This window comes from Montipora foliosa, chromosome 14, assembly GCF_036669935.1.
Source record: "Montipora foliosa isolate CH-2021 chromosome 14, ASM3666993v2, whole genome shotgun sequence".
In the NCBI taxonomy this organism is placed as follows: domain Eukaryota; kingdom Metazoa; phylum Cnidaria; class Anthozoa; order Scleractinia; family Acroporidae; genus Montipora; species Montipora foliosa.
In genome coordinates, this window is record NC_090882.1 from 8,143,819 (window position 1) to 8,166,810 (window position 22,992).

General features: G+C 39.2%; 1 protein-coding gene across 1 annotated transcript in view; it reads left to right on the forward strand.

Moving 5' to 3' along the window:
• Positions 1-1,649: 1,649 nt before the first annotated feature.
• The window catches only part of LOC137984610 (kelch domain-containing protein 3-like), a 22,858-nt gene continuing 1,515 nt past the window's right edge, over positions 1,650-22,992 (forward strand). The window contains exons 1-12 of the mRNA XM_068831778.1: positions 1,650-1,949; positions 3,865-4,032; positions 5,232-5,347; positions 7,176-7,247; positions 9,100-9,175; positions 9,668-9,736; positions 14,641-14,709; positions 15,692-15,778; positions 16,008-16,116; positions 17,566-17,639; positions 18,185-18,263; positions 19,841-22,992. The exon at positions 19,841-22,992 is cut by the window's right edge and continues 1,515 nt beyond it. Coding sequence (XP_068687879.1) covers positions 1,790-1,949; positions 3,865-4,032; positions 5,232-5,347; positions 7,176-7,247; positions 9,100-9,175; positions 9,668-9,736; positions 14,641-14,709; positions 15,692-15,778; positions 16,008-16,116; positions 17,566-17,639; positions 18,185-18,263; positions 19,841-19,898 — 1,137 coding nt within the window. The 5' untranslated portion in view covers positions 1,650-1,789 and the 3' untranslated portion in view covers positions 19,899-22,992. The remainder of the gene's footprint in view (positions 1,950-3,864; positions 4,033-5,231; positions 5,348-7,175; positions 7,248-9,099; positions 9,176-9,667; positions 9,737-14,640; positions 14,710-15,691; positions 15,779-16,007; positions 16,117-17,565; positions 17,640-18,184; positions 18,264-19,840) is intronic.

Genomic DNA, 22,992 nt, shown 5'->3' on the forward strand with positions numbered 1-22,992 from the left:
GGAGGGGTTGGCGCAGTGGTAAGATCTCTGCCTACCAACCCTAAGGTCCCGGGTTCCATTCCCGGTTCTGCCGAGAGTGGAATATTTGGTGACCTTCTTTCCCGCTAAAGTTCACTCAGCTTTCCATCTTTCCGAGGTCGGTAAAATAAGTACCAGCATGCATGGCTGCAATTTGCTGCATGGCTGCAATTTGCGCCTGTATATGCTTCCAGTCCGCTGGGGGTAAATTGATCATTGTAAAGCGCCTTTGAGACGTTAGTGAAAGGGCGCTATATAAATGCACCACTTTACTTTTACAATGCAATATTCGTTCATCCTATGACTCGGTAACACATCTTTACCGGACTGATTACATGATTTTATAATTCTCTGGGTCTTGCTGAAAAAAAGTATTTTTAAATGCCGTCGTAGAAGGTTATAAAGCATCTGTTTACTGGGTTTGATTTGAGTTAACGCCGTTAACAACAGTTTTAAATGTGAACAACTATTTTATGACCACACTTAACCAGATGGTTGGGTCACAGAATGTGGACTTTGGACTTCGGACTCCGGAATTGAACTGGATATTGATCAAGATATTGTAACAGAAAATCACTGAAATACTGTGAATTTTAAAGAAAATCGGCTAAAATGCCTTCGCACAAAGCCTAGTCTGACCGTAGGCTCTTATTTTTAGAACCGCTATGTTTTGAAATACCTTTGTGTTCGGCTGTGCTGCATGTGACGTAATCAGTGGATGACCATAGGTCTCTTATTATTGGCTATTGTGAAAACACCCACGAAAACTCGCCTGAGAGGTGCTTCTAAAAATAAAAAGATACGGGACAGGGTTACCCTAGCTGCAAAGCGGCGAAGACAAGTCCCGACGCGGCGAGAAAAGAAAAACTTTTTCCTCTTCTCGCCGCTTCGCGACTCGTCTTCGCCGCTTCGCGGCTCAAGAAAAACCTCTGGTGCCTGGGTAAGACAGGGTTGACTCAGATAGTTAACTTGGAAGATGGTCGCTTCCGTCCGATGGGCTCTTGAAAAAAGTCATTAGGACAGGGAAGAGAGTTTGCCTCATGCAGTCATAGCTATTTTAATGAAGGTCGTGCAAGAGTCCTTCGGTTATGCAGTCTGTATTGAATATATTTGAATTCACGTCGGGCCGATTTCAGGGGCACCCAACGTCAATTTTTGGAAAATATCTGTTCGGAAGACGATTTGAGATCTAGAATTTTCGGAACATTTGTTGTAAAATTCCTTGCTTGCCTGCCTCTCCTAGGATTTTCGAACATCTGAAAAATGGCATAATTGCCCATTTTTAACGGATTTTTGCCCAAAAAAAGCCACCCAAAATTTTCGGGATTTTTTTTTCTGGCTGAAATTTTCGAAAAGGTAAATTTTGATCCCTATAATTTTCGGATCACTAGACTTTCAGCTAGAGAATCCGAACAGATGAAAAATTTGTAGGGGATAAAAATATGCCCATATCTACTAAAATACGTTTAACAATGCTATGTTTAAGTGGTTTTGAACTATATTCGCGTTGGGAATAGTTTCGTAGTCTGCTGCAAATCCCTTGAACGTATTTGCGTAGAATTTACATGGCATAATAACTGTTACTCTATGGTATAACATTCCGCTGACCAATACGTAATAAATTCCAGAATTCGCTAAGGCTGCAAATTCGTATTGCACCTACATGTAGTAAAGCAAATTTATTGCAGTAGCGGCTTTTAAATTTTTACCAGGACCCATTTTAGCATTATAGTTTTCAATGAGAATTGTTTTACATTAGAATCATTAAGTTATGGCAACCAGATGGACACAAGAAATTGACGGAGGCCCCCGAAGAGTGAATCACGCCGCAGTTTCTGTTCGAAATCGTTACATTTTTAGTTTTGGAGGATACTGTACAGGTGAAGAATACAATAGAATCGTCAAGATAGATGTGCATGTCTTTGATACAGGTAAGTAGATGAAACTCAAAGGCGTGAAACGTGTGTTTGGCGAGTCAACAGCTCTTGAAAAGTTTTAAAAATGTCTTCGAAGAAGGCATTTGAATAAGATTGTGTTTGCAGAAGCACCGGAAATGCTTTGTTCTCGCTTCGCTTCGTTGCATCCGTGGAAGCCTTCTTAACACGAAGTTAAAATAAGTTAAGTTTTAGTTCTCGAAGGCTGTTTCATGGTTTTCGGAGTCCTCGTGTGGTATAGCTTGATAGAACGACTGTGATAGCGGGAGTAAATTTTTCTGCACAATATTTGCCTATTTAATAAATCATGCTGCCACAAGCTACCTGTATTGGGCATTTATTGTTATCTTTGTGCATAATATAACCGCAACGATAATTAAGTTATAGACAGAGAAGATAAAAATATATATTTTGGCACAAAAAGCCGATCGAACCCCAATTGTACAAGCGTTTAACTCAAGTTCTTCAAACACTTTCTTAAGCGTTCGCAAAACCACAAACTTCAAAACGCTAAGCCTCTAATTTCAGCTGTTCGTGTAACCAAAGTTTTAAAACTAAGAGATTTTGTTTTTACGCATAATATTTCATAATTACCCGAAGACTTACCTTCGAGTGACAATTTAAATCGTTTTAGACATAAACATAAGCTTAAAAGACTTACCTGAAAATTATCTTTAGCATTTATTCTGACTCTTTTTATAAACGTCAACTTAGACAGTTAGACTTACCTTAAATATTGTTGTTTCTGTAGTATTTGCTCGTGTTATCGAAATTCCTATTTCTTACGTTGTTAAGTGCTAACAACAGGTCTGGATAAGTTATATAAATATTATTATTATTACTATTATTAATAATATTAATGCAGTAATTTTGTATTGTTTACATCCTTCAACTGCAAACTGGCATTCAGTGAATCAAGTTCATAAATTATTACTGTTCAATCTCTAAATTCCTTTTCTTACCGGCCACTTACAATATTTAATTTCAGATTTTTAAGTTTCAACTAACGATAACATCCTACAGTTTGTTCACAGTTCATATGTTTGTTTGGTACCATCTGCAGGTGACGACCTTAAGATTGTAATATTACAGCTACTACAATAAAATTAATATTTTCAGTTGTATGTGCTCAAAATGGAAAATCCAAACTCATAGTCATTCTGTTATTCCAATGGAAAGGGCGTTATTGTCCATCTTGTCAAGTGACCGACTCTTGATGTTGTTGTAAATTAATAATAATTATCTTGGCTGTGCTATATAAAGATCGTCTGCCATGGATTGGCTTGGCATAGCCTCTATTATGACAGTTGTGTGTAATGAACAAAAAAGTGACGTAAATTGACATTTGGTGTGCCAACAGAATAGGATGTTCTACTGTAAAAAAAAAATGTAAATGCTTTGTTTATAGTGGAAGTGTAGTTTGTATTTTGTATTTATAAATGATATTGTCTCATAATTTTAAAATCTATTTGCAGGGAATCACATTCTTCATACATGTACTACTGTAAACAGTATTGTAGATGGAAATGTACTTTCAAAAGTAAAGTTGACAAACTATGTGTACTGTTCAGCCATGAATCTTCTCTAATTTCCTTAAAATTGAAGTTTAATTTATCATTGCTACAGTATGAATAACTAAATTCCAAAGAAGTACATGGCCCCAGTGCTCAAGCAAGTGTTGGTGTTTGCATTGCTATGTGTACTTTTGAAAACTAGCCTATAGTGGCTTACGTAAATATACCATGCTTTAGAATGGGGGAACATCCCGGCCCTTTTACTAATAAGAACTGTCTTGGCATAAGGTTTGCAGTAGTATAGGGTTTGGTTTTCTTTAGTCTGCAATTGACTCTTGGCCTGCAACTTGCATTTTACACTGACTGGTAATGAATGTTCTTTTAAATTTTATACACAGTGCCATGTCGATGGATGAAACTCAATCCATCCTCCACAAAGTGTAATGACTCCATTCCTTACATGAGGTATGGCCATAGTGCCTCAGCCATTGGAGACTTGGTGTACATTTTTGGCGGCAGAAATGACACATATGGGGCATGTAACACTCTGTTTTGCTTTGACACAGGTGAGAGCCACCCCTATCATGTAATTGTGATATCATGATAAATTACTCTCATGCAGTTGCATTGATCACGAGGGTCACAAAATTAAGTTCCAGAGAAGCTACAGAGTTAAGGATGTTTTCCTTTGTGTGTCATGATTATGCTACTCATGAATGCTATGCATTATTCAATCAGGTCTTTGCATTCATTTTTTTCTAAAATTGCATGGAAAAAATCTCCTCGAAGCTCAATTCTAGCATGTTCCTTCTGAAAGATGTAATAATTTGTTATCCATGTCATTTTGGTTAGTCCGAAAGTTTGAGGGCTCAAATGTTGGAAAGCTTTTTTCAAATAAAAGTGGAGTCTTCTCCAAGGAAGAAACAGTTATAATGTGTAGTGGCCATTGAATTCCAATGTGCATTGTTACAAGAGGCAGCTAAGAGTAAGCTAACAGTTTAATTTAATTGTAAATGAAAAATTAATAGAAATTATTAATTATTATTTTGGGCAACCAGCCAAGACAGCTGGGCACCCAAGCTGGCAAAAGGTAAAGTAAAGGTAAAATAACTTTATTTAACGTCGGTAGTTCCTTCAGCTACGAGGCTGATATCAATGGAAGCCGATGGTGCGCCCTTTACCCCCCTCCCTCTGTCAGTGCTCCGTTTTACTGGTATTTAAAGCTATAGCTACACAGATCAGAGGAAAGTTGAAACAGACGTTGAAGTCACCGAGGATCGAACCAGGGACCTCTCACTCCAAAAGCCGCACACTAGCCATCTGAGCCACGACTGCTCCTTGTTGGGGAAGGGCTCCCACAAATTTTCCTTTGAGCACAGCCTTGAATTCATCAGTTTATTTACTGCTCAGAATTATTTACATTGTAAAGAAACTCCAAGCTTGAATAAATAATATTATTACATTGAAAACGAGAAATAAATATTCTCATCACCAACAAAATTCTTGAAAGTTACACTTAGCTTTCAGAATCCATCGGAATTCCATCTTCAGTGATGGTTACTGGTTTTTGAAGCCCAGAAACCATCAATGAAAATTGGAATCTGGATGGATTTTAGAAGCTTTGAGTACATGTAACTTTAAATAATTTTTTGGTGTTGAAGAGAGTATTTCACATCTATGTTATGTCCCATCCAGCAAATCTTCATTGTTTCATTATCACTGTAATAAATAAAAATATATCTTTTTATTATTAATTTCTTATCAGAAAGCATATCATGGTCGAAACCTCCAGTGAGAGGCAAACCACCTGCTGCTCGAGACGGCCACACAGCTTGTGTCATTGGTTCAAGAATTTACATATTTGGTGGATATGAAGAGGAGGTATGAATTTCTGATTTCAATTTGTTGTTCTTGATTTGCCGTGCATTATGCCCTTCTTTTTGACTGAGGCCATTTGGAGCTTTTCCGCTTGTTCGTGGTTTGTTTCCTGTGATAGAATCATCAATATCCCATGGCCTTGGGGTGCAGTGATGGCGCAGTGGTGAGAGCACTCGCCTCCCACCAATGTGGCCTGGGTTCGATTCCTCAACTCGGCATCATATGTGGGTTGAGTTTGTTGGTTCTCTACTCTGCACCGAGAGGTTTTCTCTGGGTGCTCCGGTTTCCCCTCTCCTCAAAAACCAACGTTTGACTTGATTTGCATTGATTGTTGATTTCCATTTACAGTGTCCCCAATTAGTGCTCCAGCGCTAAATCGACTAGACACTTAAATAAAGTTCCTTTCCTTTCCTTTCCTTTCCTTTCCCTTACCAAAATGCTGGGAAGAACATGACAGACGGTCTAAAAATGATAGCTCAGAGGAGATAGGGTTTTGGTTCTCTTGGCTCTGCATCATGATTTCCTGTCATTACAGGCCCTCTGATATTACGCGATGGTGCGATTTCGCACAATCGACCTCAAATCGCATCCGATCGCACAATTCACGAAAAATCGCATAATTCACAAAAGGACGCACAAAATTCATAAAATGAAACATAAATCAACACGTTTCTTAGAAATTCCTGCATAAATACGCCATTTTTAAGATGATTTATCTTGGAAAAAGGTTAAAAGACCTTTGTCACCTTCGATTTCGTAAACATTCGAAGTTCAGGGCTTTATTTTTCATGCCGGGGACCTGGTACGAGTCTCCTTCTATTGGTGCAACACAAACACGCCCTTATATACACACCACTGAAATGACATCGTTGCCTTCTCTTAGAGAAGAGATATGTGAAAAATAAGCGAAGTTGTAAGTTTTTCGGCAAAATGTAGTTTCTTTCGTTGAAAACTGATAAAAACTTACTCATGGATAAGTTTGTTGTGAAAACGCTAGCTTTTTCTTCGACGAAGAAGGAAGTTCCCACCTTCCGCCCAATCTGACAGCTCACGATCGAGCAAGAAAGTACCTCACAGGTACTCTCCACGTGGACGATGGACTGATGTTTTTCTCGTCGTGCAATATTAGGGCCTTTTATACGAGAGAAAGTAAGCCGCGGCTTACTCTGGCCACGGGGTACAAAATACGCAAAAGGAACTATTTATACGAATATATATTCCCAGGTCAATATAAGCCGGGGCTTGAAAAAGACTTGAACGTAGATTTTGTACCATTTATACGGGGTCAACATTCTGTAAGCCGCGGCTTATTTTCTCTCGTATAAATGGCGGTATGGCCCTATTGTGATTGACCATCTTCGGAAGTTCGTGGTTGACAAGCACCTTGATCATTCATTTGGCATGTTAGCTGTGTCCTTTCAACTTTTAACGTGGTGCACCGGTAGTGCAGAAGACCTCATTTTTTTTATTTATCCCAACTAATGTCGATCGAGATACATAATTACTGTTCCTTTGTGTTCAAAATGTCTTTAGGGCAGCAAAAAGTGTTTTTCTTAACCTGAAACCTTATAAAACAAGCTTAAAATTGCTGAGAAAAAAATCGCGTAATTTACATTATTTATCGCATAATTGGCCTTTCTAATCGCACAATCTGCCGTGAAAAAATCGCATAATTTGCATTTTTTAATCGCACCCTATCAGAAGGCCTGTCATTAGGTGTAATAATGCTATTTTTTCCCAGCTTTTTTAAGTTTGTGCTTGTCTTGCAACATGGAATGCAATGAATTTTGTCTAATTTTGCTATGATAATTTCTTTGTGGTTCTTTCAAAGGGAGAGTGCTTTTCAAACAGTGTTGAATATCTGGATACGCAAACATTGACATGGAATGCGCCAAGAGTAACCGTAAGTCAAGTTTCATTGTCAGTCAAACTGTGCCATTTATGACCAGAAAATTGATGTGCATGTTAGAAAATGGATGCCATGTTTAATTATTTAACCCTTTCATTCTCAAGATTGAAACATTCATTCTCCTAACTAGCTAGTACGATAGATTTCTTTGTTGGATAGTCATGAGAAGTTGGTGTTATTATCAAGATCACACCTCTTAAGCTGATTATTGTCTTCCTTCTCAATACCTGTCTGACTGACATTTTATTGAAGTTGTGAGGAGGTTTTGCATGTTGATCACTCCTAGCAGTCAAAGGGTTAACTTCATTGTTAAAGGTGATTTTGAAGACCCTAAACTGCAGAAATTGATCCAGGTTGATCAACCATTCCAAGTTTTTAACCTTACTGGATAATTAAATTGTGTTTGACTGGTATTTGCAAGGCTAAAAATTAAAAAGTAAAAGAAACCAAACGTTTTTATGGAGGTTGGTGCCCAGGAATGTAGGGGCTGGAACTGCTGACCCCAAAACCAAGTAGGTAGAATCTCAATCTCGTACCCAGAGTCCTCAGGCTTTTTGGTTAGCGGGTGAGGACCTGGAGAGACTCTGGGATAATGGACTTGAATCCTTTTTTTGATTGTTCGCTTGCATAACAATGGCAGTCCGACAGGAAGTCGGTAAGTAATTCGGAAATCCCAGAATTTGGAGTGAGATTCAAAATCTAAAACCAGTTTCAGTGCTGTTTGTTTTTTCTACCTCAGAAATATATAAATCACAAAAATAATTAAACAACGGGGTTTGAATTATGTCTAATACAGCACAGGAATTTTCCTACGCTGCTAAAAACTGATTACTGTTGCTGTTGCAAAAGTACCATGGGAAATCATTACATCAGTCTCTTTTGGGAGAACGTCTTCTTGAAGCCATTCAGAATTATGGAAACAAAAAGTTGTAGTAGAAGAGGACATTCGTGTCGTTTCCACAAAAAATTGTTGGTTGTGTTGCTTGCATAATGGTATTCTGCACGATGGAATGCACGCTGAAACTCCAAAAATACACTTACCGAAAGCGTCAGAAGTTTCATCTTCACTCACTCTTACAGTAAGCCAATGATCATTTCTCCAGTTTCTTTTATAGTGTGTAAGGCTAAAATTTTTGTTTCTCAAACTTTTTCAACCCCCCATTTCTACTGTTTTTTCTTTTCTGTTTCTGTTTAAACTGAAGCTTGCGCAGTAAGACTGCAACCAACGTTTTCTGGGAAAATGAAGTCCATTACCCCAGAGTCTCTCCGGGTGCTCAGCTGCTGACCAAAAAGCCCGAGGACTATGGGTACGAGATTGGTAGAATGCCAAAGAGCCTGCCCTACCCCCAACTCAGCCATGAGCCCCGCCCTGTCTGGCGTTAGACAGAGTAAAATACTGTCTGGCCGATCAGCCCGGTTTGGGTGTCAAAGGGTTAAATTAAGGTGGCTTAACACAGTCTTTTTCACAGTCACCATTATTCATTGAAGGCCTTCTGTAATCTAGATGTGTTACCATGGTGACAGCCTGCAGAGCACATAATTGTCAAAAATATAAACCTTCGTTGTAGAACAGTACTTATAAGTAATCAAGTTTGAATTTCTAGTGCTTCAAAACTGTTTTCTGAGTGGCCATTTTAGCTGGGAAAGGGGTTAAAGAGGTCATAGTTTTTGAATGGATACTTGTACAGAAGACTGATGTTGGATGTCTGGCATTAAACAGTGAAAATAATCTGTAAGTGGCCATTTCAGGGGATAGGGTTGACAGTAAAAAAAAACTGTAGTGTTGTGGTAGGTGGTTCTTTTAGGGGACTTAAGTGGCCCTTGCATTTTGTGTTCTAATTTCCAGGGTAAACCAGCCAAATGGAGGGACTTCCACTCAGCAACGGCAGTTGGCACAAACATGTACATCTTTGGAGGGAGGGGTAAGAGAACTTTTTCTTCTTTTTGAACAAACTGTCATTGTGAATTGAAATTATGATAAAATTATTATGCCTCCTAGGGCTTGTTTCTGGAAAGTCCTGAAACTTTACGGCCATTTTCGGGTGTCACAATCCCCTTTGTACATGTATCTCAAAAACGGACGGGATTTAAGTTGTCAAACTTAACAGTCATTTTTCTTTTTGTTACCTTGAAAACATGTCAAACGATTGGCTTTCCAAAACAAGCGGTTGGCAGTTTCACAAATGGCTTTTCGAGCCCCAAAACTTCTCAGGACTTTCGAGAAATTTGCCTTAGGCTTTAAATTTGATTTTAAAACAGTTTGTACTTCAGAGTCATGTTTATGAAGGACGAAGATATTTAGTTCTTGCATTAATAATGTTGGGATTTTTCTCTACAATTCTGTATAACTGTGGTGTCATTCATTGTTGCTAGAGTGAGGTGATTCACTGTTTTGTTTCCTTCTTATTTTGTAGGAGACAGGAGAGGACAAGAGCATTCTGGAGAGGAAGTTTATTCCAATAAAGTCAGTGTATTTGACACAGGTCAGTGTTAAAATTATAATGATTACTTTATTACACAATCAGTACATGGACAGTACACGGTAAGATGGTTAAAAAAAAATATATATTTTCATATATAATGAAATGAAATGAAATGACGTGATAAATTGATCATCAGCTAAAAGTGCTCAATGGGTTTACCAGAGCTTTGAATAGATACGTAGACTTGAACTAGGTCAAAAACATTTATTTGCTACTCCGAGTTTCATGCTTCTCACGAAGCAATCATCAGGCAACTGCCAAAAAGAAGGAATACATGGTGTTTTACAGTGATTTTGAAAATAACGGTAGCAATTCACTATAGGCTGGGGTGCATAGCAACGGTTAAACAATACAAACTGTTTCCAGTGAGCTGCTAAAAATAAGCCTTAAATAATTACGCTATTGAGAAGGAATTTCTTTGCATGTCTGCAACTTGTTACAAGCTCATTTCTGTTGTTAAGGGTCGCCAAATCTGGTCTACAAATTATATAGTATTTCTCCCACAGACATAAATTACACTTCTTCGTTACATTTGAATAGGATCTCGCATGCCTAACAATCCGCCATTTAATGTGATAGTCGACTTTCTTGTCTTTCAAACCCCATACATATTTACTAAGTTCAGTGGAATTTCTGTAGCGTTCATTTCTAAAGGAACATGTGTGGTTTCTATAACGTGATTTGAATGATGTGTCGCAAAGACCGATGTAAGTTTGCTTTGACTGAGATGTTGTGACCTCTGCTTGATAGATGGTATTCCGCACGTTGCACTTTCCGTCTAGAGGGCAGGATCTTTTGTCACGGCAGTTGCAAGTGTTGATAGTTTGAGCGGGTGGATTTGATGACTTGTTAATGACGGCTTTATTTTGGTTGGAGATAATTGTTTTTACATTGCTCATGCAGCTATAACTAATTTTGAGAGTGTTCCGGTTGAAAATTCTGTGCAAAGGGTGTGATTTTGGGAAGTGCTTGCCGATTAGGGTGAGGAAACACTTTCCAACCTTTGTTTTGACGTTTTGGCTGTACGGAGGATTGAACCAGGTGATGTTTCTAGGCCTATTCTTGCGGTGTTTGGTTTCTGGAGTTGTTTTTCTGTAGGTTAGATTATATATGTAGCCGCTCTTGTTGAGTGCATCTTGGTAGGTTTCTTTCGCTTTATCAAATGATTCTTTGTCGGAGGAAATTTCTGAGAGGCGCTTGTTTATGGATTCCGGTATGTTCTTTAGGATGGATGGGGGGTGATTGGATTTCTTGTGAACGTAGAGTGGGATGTTTCCTTCTTTTGTGTAGGGATAATGCTTTCCAGATTGGAGGTCAAGGGTGACGTCTAAGAAATTTACTTTGGTGGTGTTTGCTTCGACTGTGATCTTTAAGTCGTTTTCACGGAAAATTTGGCAGAAGCCCTTCTTGATTCTTTCGATCTGTTGAGGGTTTGAGTTAAAAGCTGCCAAACCGTCGTCTCTATACAGGCCGATGCTGTTGCCATACTTTTTGGTTAGGCAGGACAATAAATAACAACCCACTAGTTCGCATGTTTCAGCGCCATCGAAAGATCCCATTGTTATGTCGAATCGGCTGGCAGAGGATTTTTTCTCCCAAGGGCAGTCATTGGAAAACAGTAGAGATTGCTTGGAGAGGAAAATGATTTCTCTCTCGTCGGCACTGATGGGTCTGTAGTTATTGGCGAAGTCGAGTGCTTTGGCAAAGCACTCGACTTCTAATAACTACAGACCCATCAGTGCCGACGAGAGAGAAATCATTTTCCTCTCCAAGCAATCTCTACTGTTTTCCAATGACTGCCCTTGGGAGAAAAAATCCTCTGCCAGCCGATTCGACATAACAATGGGATCTTTCGATGGCGCTGAAACATGCGAACTAGTGGGTTGTTATTTATTGTCCTGCCTAACCAAAAAGTATGGCAACAGCATCGGCCTGTATAGAGACGACGGTTTGGCAGCTTTTAACTCAAACCCTCAACAGATCGAAAGAATCAAGAAGGGCTTCTGCCAAATTTTCCGTGAAAACGACTTAAAGATCACAGTCGAAGCAAACACCACCAAAGTAAATTTCTTAGACGTCACCCTTGACCTCCAATCTGGAAAGCATTATCCCTACACAAAAGAAGGAAACATCCCACTCTACGTTCACAAGAAATCCAATCACCCCCCATCCATCCTAAAGAACATACCGGAATCCATAAACAAGCGCCTCTCAGAAATTTCCTCCGACAAAGAATCATTTGATAAAGCGAAAGAAACCTACCAAGATGCACTCAACAAGAGCGGCTACATATATAATTTAACCTACAGAAAAACAACTCCAGAAACCAAACACCGCAAGAATAGGCCTAGAAACATCACCTGGTTCAATCCTCCGTACAGCCAAAACGTCAAAACAAAGGTTGGAAAGTGTTTCCTCACCCTAATCGGCAAGCACTTCCCAAAATCACACCCTTTGCACAGAATTTTCAACCGGAACACTCTCAAAATTAGTTATAGCTGCATGAGCAATGTAAAAACAATTATCTCCAACCAAATAAAGCCGTCATTAACAAGTCATCAAATCCACCCGCTCAAACTATCAACACTTGCAACTGCCGTGACAAAAGATCCTGCCCTCTAGACGGAAAGTGCAACGTGCGGAATACCATCTATCAAGCAGAGGTCACAACATCTCAGTCAAAGCAAACTTACATCGGTCTTTGCGACACATCATTCAAATCACGTTATAGAAACCACACATGTTCCTTTAGAAATGAACGCTACAGAAATTCCACTGAACTTAGTAAATATGTATGGGGTTTGAAAGACAAGAAAGTCGACTATCACATTAAATGGCGGATTGTTAGGCATGCGAGATCCTATTCAAATGTAACGAAGAAGTGTAATTTATGTCTGTGGGAGAAATACTATATAATTTGTAGACCAGATTTGGCGACCCTTAACAACAGAAATGAGCTTGTAACAAGTTGCAGACATGCAAAGAAATTCCTTCTCAATAGCGTAATTATTTAAGGCTTATTTTTAGCAGCTCACTGGAAACAGTTTGTATTGTTTAACCGTTGCTATGCACCCCAGCCTATAGTGAATTGCTACCGTTATTTTCAAAATCACTGTAAAACACCATGTATTCCTTCTTTTTGGCAGTTGCCTGATGATTGCTTCGTGAGAAGCATGAAACTCGGAGTAGCAAATAAATGTTTTTGACCTAGTTCAAGTCTACGTATCTATTTTCATATATATATATATATTATATTTTCAACTGTCTTAACCACAAACTGTTCACAGGTGAAACGGTTTTAGTTTCCCGAAGAGCAAAGATTTGATTGAAAATTTCAATTGGTAACTCCTGCAAGACATCAACAGATTTCCAGTCATTGTCTCCAGCAGCTGGAGTCAGGCCCAATCTGACTCCAGCCTAACGCCAACCCTAACCCTCCCCCTGTAATTACCGTCATGTAGACTGAAAAGCATCTTTTTATACAAGCAATAATTTTATTGAATTTAATGTAAGACTTCTAAATCTTAAAATTGATCTACTCAGTAGCTCAATCACTGTAGTACGAGCCTGCATAGCAAATTCCGAAGTACATGTAATAGAGGGATGTTGCCTCTTCAATCCCCTACAAACAAAGATGCATCCTATGTAGGCTAAACACTTTAAGAAGACTATTTGGTCAGTGGTCGGACTGGCAAGTGCAGTTTAACATAGGGTGTATACTTATTTCTAGATTGTTACAGCTTGATCAGAGTCAATCTCTTGTGAATTGGTTGTTTGGGGTTGTCACCCAATGTTCTTTCCTATGACAGTGGCAATTGAAACTGCATGTTCCTCAGAGCCTGGCCATTTTGGAGTTTTTGATCTAAGCATTGCCCCTTTCCATCCACTGTTGATCCAATAAAATTAATGTGATACAGTAGGTGCCTGGAATGGGGGTTCTTTGCTTGGATGCTGGGATATATCAACCATGATGGAGTGGGGTGGTAGATTGTTTGTAGTGGATGACTGTCCACTCTGGTCATCTTCCCTTTTTAAAAGCTTGGCAGTTCATCGATATTGGTTATTGGTAGGGCAAGTTCTAAAATCTGGAACACAGAACACTGTGGAACACCAGAACATTCTGGAACACCAGAATATTAAAGAATACCCAAAACAATAAAGACCAACAAAAAAAATAAGTTATGAAAAATCCAATTTAAAAAAGTGCTTTGGTTTTCTGCTGACCAGAATGTTGAACTGATTGCAATCTTGGTAGTGTCTCCTAACATGGAGACTGGTAGTGAATTACAATCAAGTCATTTACAAATTAATGCAATCTGGCTGTGATCAACTCGATCCTTGGTGATTTTTTTTGTCCGTCAGTAGCGACTCAAAAGAGGAGCTTCCTTAAAGCGTGTAAGGTTCCTATGGCAGATTGCCAAGCTTTAAGCATGGAAGGCGCAAACACCTGTGTTAAAGTACTTGCATATCATTATCCCGAAAAGTACATCATTTTTTTACAAATGCCTTTTCACTTTATTTGTATGTCTCGTTCTTAAGGTCAGATACTTGTAAAGTTGTTCAATAAGATTATCAAAATGTGACCTTTATTTATAGATTCTGCTAGGTAGAAGTGGTCAAAATTAGTGATGACTTGATTGTAATTCACTCACTGTTGTCCGTGTTAGCAGGCCTCATCAAGAGTCAAGTCAGCAGAAAACCAAAGCGCTTTTTAAATTGTATTAATTTTTTCATAATTATTTTATTTTTGCTGGTCTTTATTGTTTTGGGTGTTCCGATGTTCAGATGTTCCTGGTTTTAGCACCTGCCTATTGGTAGTATTTTTACTTGTACATGCATTAATAGTAAAATTATAATTTTTTTTCTTGGTTTGTCAATTTTTTTGGTGGAATCTTTTTTGGCAGTAAAAAACTGTTGGTTTAGACTTGCAACCTCCGGAGATGTACCTGTTGGACGCCGGAGCCACTCAGCAGGTTTGTTCTTTCGTCATCATTCTTGAATCAAAGAACCGTTAATGATTTTTTAGTTATTTATTTGTAAGCTTCGCCAAAAGGCAGGGTAGCCTTAGCAAAGCGTTAGCTCCAAATCAGAGGCCCCAAAGAAATAATAAGTACTGAAAAATTACAAAAGTACAAAAAATAACAAAACAAATTACATAAACAATGATTACAAGCGTGACACTAACAGCAAAGACTGGCACCAAGTGAAGAAATTGGGCGATATTGGTGGCATCTGACACAGATGGATTTGAAGGTCTTGGGCCAATCAATGTCAAAGTATAAACCAGTTAGATGCTTATAATAGTTATATAGCTTACAAGTTACACTGTATTATATCTACATGTAGTAATACAGTACTTAAAAATACAACTGCTGCTGTTGTGAAGGATTATTCAATTCAGAGACCTTTCTCGAAAAGATTTCTGTGTGTTGTGCTTAATGAAAGGGAATCAAGAAAAGCTGTGCAAGCAATAATAATTTTATTGTTTCAGTTTGAGTTAGTTGAGCTGCTCAGCTAGTACCGGCAAACAAAGTTTGAAACGTCATGCAGCCACTGACAGAATTTCTGTTGCTCTCTTCAAATTTTCTTGGTTCAGTCATCGCCGACTCTGAGCCTGCAAGTTCTAGTATCTGCTGTGCGTAGCTTCTACTTCCATCTTTTGTGTCTTCCTGTTCAGCCTTCCACTCCTTAGCAGACACATCCCTACCATCTTTCATAAACAATTTCACTATTATTATGATTTTTACGATGATGATTATGATTATTATTATATTTATTATTGTGCATCCTTACATGTAATAAGCAAAGGTGGCTATACAGGATATATACATCTATTAAAATCCAATTATCAGGTTGCAACAAGTGACTTTGAGGATAATTATTGTAATTGTAATTATTATTATTATTGTGAGGATTTACTTGGGTATATAAACATGTATTTCCTTTTCTTAATAGTTGCTTGTGGAAAGCTCATTTATGTGTTTGGTGGTTACAACGGGCTTGAAAGGAAGCATCACGGGGAAGTCTACAGTCTGAACACAGGTACTGTGAATGGTTTGAGATGTCGTGAATCTTAATGGCTGTAGAGCGCACTGAATGGACAGAAGTCTATACATGTACAAGGATACGAGATCTGGGAATCGAACTCAGGACCTCTTGCACCAAGGCTGTGCACTAACTGACTGTGCCATCCTTGCTCCTTGCTTCCTTGACAACTTACTGTACATGATGTTATAGTGTTGTTGACAAAACTTTTGTTGACTCTTGCCAGAGACCAATGTGTGGACTCAGCTAAACATATCAGGCCATGGTCCGTGCCCAAGAAGAAGACATTGCTGTTGTCTTATAGGATCAAAGCTTTTGATCTTTGGAGGCACAAGGTACACTGCCATGTGTAGTTTTATAATGAAGTGTACCCTTGTGAAAGACAAAATATTTTCTTTTGTTAAAAGAGTCAAGCTTCCTACACAGAAAAATGTGAACCTCCGCAGAGTGCATCGTTTTTTAATTCTTGTTTTTTTTTCTGTTTTGGGTATTTTGAAGGCTGGTATTTTGAAAAAAAAAAAAAAGATTGTAATAAAAAAACTATAAGTATAGTTTTATAATTTTATGCTGGTGGCCCTAGGACCAGATCAGTTTTGGGCTTGTCCACATTAGTCTGCTGTCCATGCTACAACCCAACTTTAGTTTGACACCAGGGACGCAGCAGTAAGGCCTGGTTTTCACTAGCGACGCAAGCTTAAGCACAAGCAACACACGCAGGCGTATTTACTTCTTGTTAATTACTGTCTATTGTTCAAGCAAAAGGCCCTAATAAACAACAAGCTACTGAGTTTACATGTGCTTCTTGTCCTTAATGCTTGCGTGGCAAGTGAAAACCAGCCTTAATAGCTAGTGCAATGGCAGAGCCGCAAAAGAATAATAAAAATTGATTGGTTTATCAGGAAAAATGTATTTTGAAATGATGTTTTCACTGTCATTACTGTACCATTCAGTGACATCAATAACTTGACCATCAAATTCAAGGATTTGGCTGTAGAAGGCATTAAAAAAAATTAACAAAATTATTCCATGAGTGGACATTGGATATGCGTTGTGTTAAATGGGTAATGCACAGCCAGCAAAGTGTGTACCTTAGACTTGTCTATGATGTCTCGTATCCAACGAGCCTGCATACACCTTATTCCAAAATGGCCGCTGATTTATGCGGATACAAATTGGCCCTGGTTGCCTCGTTCAAGATAAAATATTCTTTTGAATTTTAAGCTTAAGAACGAGGCATCAACGGCTTATTTGAATAAAAACAAAAGAATCAATTACTAAATTTTAATTAATTCTGAACTATTTGGTACTTGGTAATTTTTCTTCCTGCCACAAATTTCTCTACTTGTGAGCACGTCATTATGACTTATAGCTGAGACTTAGTGAGCCTATCAGAACATCACAGAAATGACAATTTTGTTAATGGAAGACATAGTTCCTGAAGTGGATCTCGATGACTCTTGTGGAATGATTTCCGAAGTGATGACTACAGCATTATCAAGTACATGTAGAGTATACAGTGCCGCTCGTAGAGAAGCGAATAACGCAGACGCAAAATTAACGCACACAAAACGCGTATACGCGTTTTTTTTTTTACGTGTCTAAAATTGCGTATCGTATACGCGTTTGTGCCTTTGTTATTCATAACCATGATTTTGCTTTTCCTGTTATTGTTTACGGAGACAAAAGAATAAATTCTGAGCTGCACTGTACTTGACAGTATTATTTCTATACAACTAGCACATGCGTTAAGATGGTGACTCTCCGAAACTTTTTGCTCGTTTTAGTCCAGTCGCCGGGGCTCCAATCGAGGATGAGTACAATCTCCAGGATCACTCAGATCTTTACATCTTAGATCTTGGTAAGCAGTTAGTTTTGCATTGTTGATCCTCCATCACCTTTACAATGACATTTTTATAAAATGATTAGGATAGTACGCGCACTTTCATTGGTCAATAGCTGCGTTTAGATGAGAGTATGGAAACACGGCTGTGACATCACACGAATTTTGATTTGTTATATATTGCCAGACCCGCGTTTTGATTGGATTTTAGGAAATGTGAGCGTGTATCAAGAAAATCTGTTTCAATCAATAAGTAAAAAAACCAGCATTTTCCTTCATTTGTCGAATTATCTTTGAGGAATATTTTAACGAACGGGGGAGTTGGGAGAATTCGAGACAGTTATGCAAACCCTCGACTGCGTCTCGGGTTTGCATAACAGTCTCGAATTCTCCCAACTGCCTCTCGTGTTTCGATGAGGCGCTATGGAAACACGCAAAACGTCCTCTATTGCTTAAGTAGTGGTACTGTATGCTGTGACATTCTGCAAAAGGCGTTTATGGATAGTAGACTCCCCATCACCTTAATAATGATATTCCATTATGCATGTTTCCTTAAACCACAGAACCATCTCTCCGCACTCTGTGTAAACTTGCCGTTATTCAGTACAGACTGGACCAGACACCTCTCCCCAGAGTGCTCAAGTAAGAACCATACAGTAGATGTTTATGTATTATTACATCCACACATACATAGTTAATTGACCACTTCACATAGGGGTTTTTCAGGGCCAGTGAAAGGTTATTATTTAAACGACAGAACAGAACAACAACTTTAAAGAATTTCAACTTGCCGAAGGTAAAAGAAAAAAAAACTTGCCGAAGGTAAACCAGTTGTCTATTAAGAAGTGCAGCCGAGAAGTTGAACCAAGGACCACATGGGTCAAATTTCAAATTCAAGGAGTTGTCAGAACGGGTCTGAAAGTCATTCACTCACATTGGAAATTTCTGCAAGCCGTTGGTTTCAGCCTAAAAACGCAAATGTTTGTGAAAACTGCTATTTGTCAGTGTTTTGACCAGTTTTGGAGCAAAAGCCTCAAAATAGTTTCTCATTCGATCATAATCGCGCTGATATTGGAAATTTATGCCAACCGTTCGTTTCGGCCGAAAAAACGCAACTTTTCATGAAAACTATTTGGCAATGTTTTGTAGCAAAAACCCCGGAATGTCCGCAAGCGCCTTAATTACTGGGCCGTGTTACCTCCTTGAAGCGTTGTGAAACCATTGTTTGGAAGCGCAAGCTTCGACACAGGCAATGCCAGGAGGAATGGCGCTAAAAAATCTTGTTCATAGTAGACGGTGTTATACATGTATCAGAGCTTCACTTGATATATGTTTCTGCTTGGTGTCTGTTAGAGGAAGTTTTTTGAAGTACAGTGTTAGTAAGGAAATGAAAGATTCGCCGTCACATTGTATGTGCTCACATTCTTCGCAAGACCTCGAATTTGATAACCCAGTTAAATGGCCTGGCTCCCACGAGGCTTCTATATCTCATTAGGAGAGTATCCGAACCAGTACAGTCAACTCTCTCTTAACGGACACCTGTAAGACGGACACCTCTATAATACAGACACCTGGTGCTGGTCCCGGCCGTTTCTTAGTCATTTTACTATAATCAAACTCTCTATAAGACGGACACCTCCATAAGACGGACAACGGACACTTTGAAATCGTCAACGGACACTTGTGAGGTTCTGAATGTGATCACAAATTACGATTTAGGGAAGAAAAATTCTTGTACGTGACTCTTTTTAACACCAGACGTTTAATTGACAGCTCTTATCTTGTCGCCGGAATACATATAGTACAATTTAAAATGAAATCAGTCATTGTCCCATTCAAAAAATAACTTGGAGGTGACAACCGAATTGTATTGTAATCTAAAAACAGGTAGGTTTCGTTCAAGTAAATAACTTAAAACATACTTTGAACAGACGCGTATTAACTGTGTACAGGTTCAGCATTATTATCTTAAAATTCCTGGGGTTATGTTACGTCGTCTCTCTATAAGCCGGACACCTCTTTAAGACGGACAGCTGAGGCCGGTCCCGATGGTGTAATCGGAAGGTCGTATGATCCGACCCCTCCCGAGGAAGAGGATCCGACACCTGCCGAGGAGCACTCGGAATTGTTTCCGAGTTTCCCCGAGTCAACATTGAAAAAATCTCTTGATATATTTTGCTGCATCGTGTATGACGAAAGTTTGCTTTTCGTTATAATAGAATGGAGTTAAGCATGATGGAGGCTGGAAAGAGCTCTGTCAGATCATCACAAGGCTGAGGTTTGTTCACGCGGGACTTCTAAGTCGAGGATTTAGACGACAGTCTCCTGCAGGTTCTGTACCATTCTGGGGCCCGTTTCTGGAAAGTCCCGTAACTTTACGGGCCATTTTCGGGTGTGACAATCCCTCTGTATCTCACGAACGGAGAGGATTTGAGTCGTCAAACTTCACAGTCAGTTTGCTTTGATCGGCTTTCCTGAACAAGCGGTTGGCAAACTCACAAAAGGCTTTTGGGGCCGGAAAAGATTTCGGGACTTTCGAGAAACGGGCCCCAGGTCACCAGTGTTCTCGACCCCTTCACTGGGTTAGCAATCCTTCCGCAGCAACTGCATTGCTGAATTTACCATGTTTAAATTGACTTCAGCCTTTTTTTCAAAGCGAATCGAAGCCAAAGAAATTTGCTCTAATTTGGGTGTAATATTTCAAGGAAGACTCAAGGCTCCAGTTATTCAAAAGGTGCATAACGCTATCACTATCCAGTGGATAAGTCAAAGCGAAATCGATTGCCCTATCCAATGGACAGTGATTTATCTGGTGGATAGAGCTATCCATCGTTTGAACAACTGGAGTCAGAGTCCCGTTTCTCAAAAGTCCCGAAAACTTTTCGCTGCCGAAAAGCCGTTTGTAAAACTGCCAACCGCTTGTTTTGGAAAGCCGATCTTTTAACGTGTTTTCAAGGTAAGAGAAAGGAAATAACTGTGAAGTTTGACGGCTTAAATCCTCTCCGTTTTTGAGATACAAACGGAATTGTGACACCCGAAAACGGCCCGTAAAGTTCCGGGACTTTTGAGAAACGGGCCCCTGGGCTTGATTTCAAATCGGCTTAATTAGTTCCAGGCTGTGTTATCGACTACTTATGCAACGTCGTTCCCAGGGTGTCTCATCTTCCAGTCCCCTGGATCGTTGGGGAAGATGAGAGGCTCTTGGAGCAAGGTTGCTATTTGTGACATGTACGTTTTCCCGGAAAAAAAAAATGGAAACCAAGACTTTTGCGTTAGTTATTGGCTTCAATTGATTTTGGACCAGTTGTGGTAGACTGGATACGTTTTGATCCAGTTACGGTCGAAATAAGTTGATTTCATTTAGCCAGGACAACCTTTGCTGCCATTTTTTTTGTTAGCTTCAATCCAATTAATAGCTCAAGATGCACTAATTGTACATGTAATACACTTGGTCGTGCTTTGAAAAGAAGGCTAAAGTGAATTTTTGATATGGTATGTGATATTATTGTGGGACAGTTATGCGGATTCAGTAGATACAAGCCTTGTGGCCAAGAGGGAGTGTTTTAGTTCGTGTGACCATTAATTTTTGTGTTGGTCACGTGATAGCCAAGTTTTTAATTTGTTGGATTGGAACAACTCTCCTGCTTGTAGGTGGTAGTTTCTAGCGCGAGATTTGAAACCTGGCAAATGCGGTTGCCATATTGACCGTTTGTGGAAAATCTGGGACAAGTTACTTTTCGTCCCAGATCTTCCATGAGCTCGTTGAATATGGCGTTCAGATTTGCAGGGTTTACAGAACGAAGTACTACCTACAAGCATGCTATGAAAAAAAGGCCAGGCATTGATGTAGCAAGTAAAAATTGCTGCATTCATAGGAAGGTGTGTATGAATTGACGCACATTTTGGAAAATCCTTAGAGGTTACTGATGTTTTTTAACATGGACAGTTTTTCCGTGTGTTTCTGTTTTCAAAGTCGTTTTCGACACACAGACAAACAAGTATCAGTGGTTGGTGTCTTGTGGTCAGTGTCGACCTTGCTAACAGTTGTCATGGTGATGACAAGGCAAGAACAGGGACGGCAGTGACCAACAAGACGTCTTTGCCACCTGGGGAACAGGCATACCAAGTTTCAGTTTTTCAGTCAGTATTTGTCATGCCATTTTTATAAGCAAATTTGTCACATAAAAAATTGTCACTTGCAATTTACATTATGGACAATGCTCAAGGGAAGAAATTGGAAGGGGCATTGTGAAAGCTCGATATCATCTGTAACCCATGATTGCAAAGGTATTTGGATAAATTTTTATAATTTGGTATAGCTATTGTAGTCATCTTCACCATATTTGCAGAAACATTTTACTCTGGAGGTTATAACTTATTCTTGAATGTGTTACGCTCTTTGAAATATTCCTAAATATTTGGAGTGAGCTATCACCTATCTTCCTAATCGCGCTGGCGCCAAAAATAATCATTTCATGGAAAGAATATACGAAATAAGATTATTAAACACGAGGAAGTGAATTTCATCCAGTTTCTTAACAACGATTTGAAAGATTGAAGAAGCGGGGCAACCAAATTTTGTTTGTACTTTTATAGGGTTGTTTTATTATTTTTAAGAAAGTTATCAACTGTTTGTAACAGCTTCTTACCGTTGTTGCGCTTTTCATGAACAAGCAAACAATTTGTTGATTGCGGTTGAGCCCACGTCTCAGTGATGTTCGTTTCAGAGCGCGCGGAAGCGAGGCTTTCGGCTCCTGACGTCATTGCCGGCCATATTGCTGTACTGAATAACAAAGCCTTTTTGGGAATTTGGTTCTATTATTTTGCAAAACGCGAGCGACATTTTGCTTTGTTTTGTACACCAACATTGCCGTCTTATCACGTGAGTGCAAACCAATAATAGAAGAGTAATAGATTTCGCGCGCGAAATGCGAAAAAGAGGATGCGTTCCTATCCAGAATTTAGAAGAAGAGAAACTACAGCCACGACAGTTTCACACATTTGGCGTTGTTACTTCGGTTAACACATTCATATGCTAGACAGTACCGTGCTTTACTTCCCACTATAAGGTTAGGCCAGGAAAACCTCGAATTACCCGAAAAAAAAAATGCGAAGGAAACAGTCGAGAATCAAGAAAACACACAGTCCTTCGATAGAATAATTCTTTTTTTAACCCGAAAGTTTCGCTGTTGTTCTTCTGAAACTAACACCGCCGAAACGTGAGCTCAACTGTAATGTAACAGCTATTCCGATCGACGGTTTCGTTTTCCCTGCTGTCAATCAAATTGTCCTCGACAAGAAGCGGATCATTGAAATCAGAAACGACTTATTGGACCGAAATTAGCCAATCAATCAGATCGTTGACCGTTGA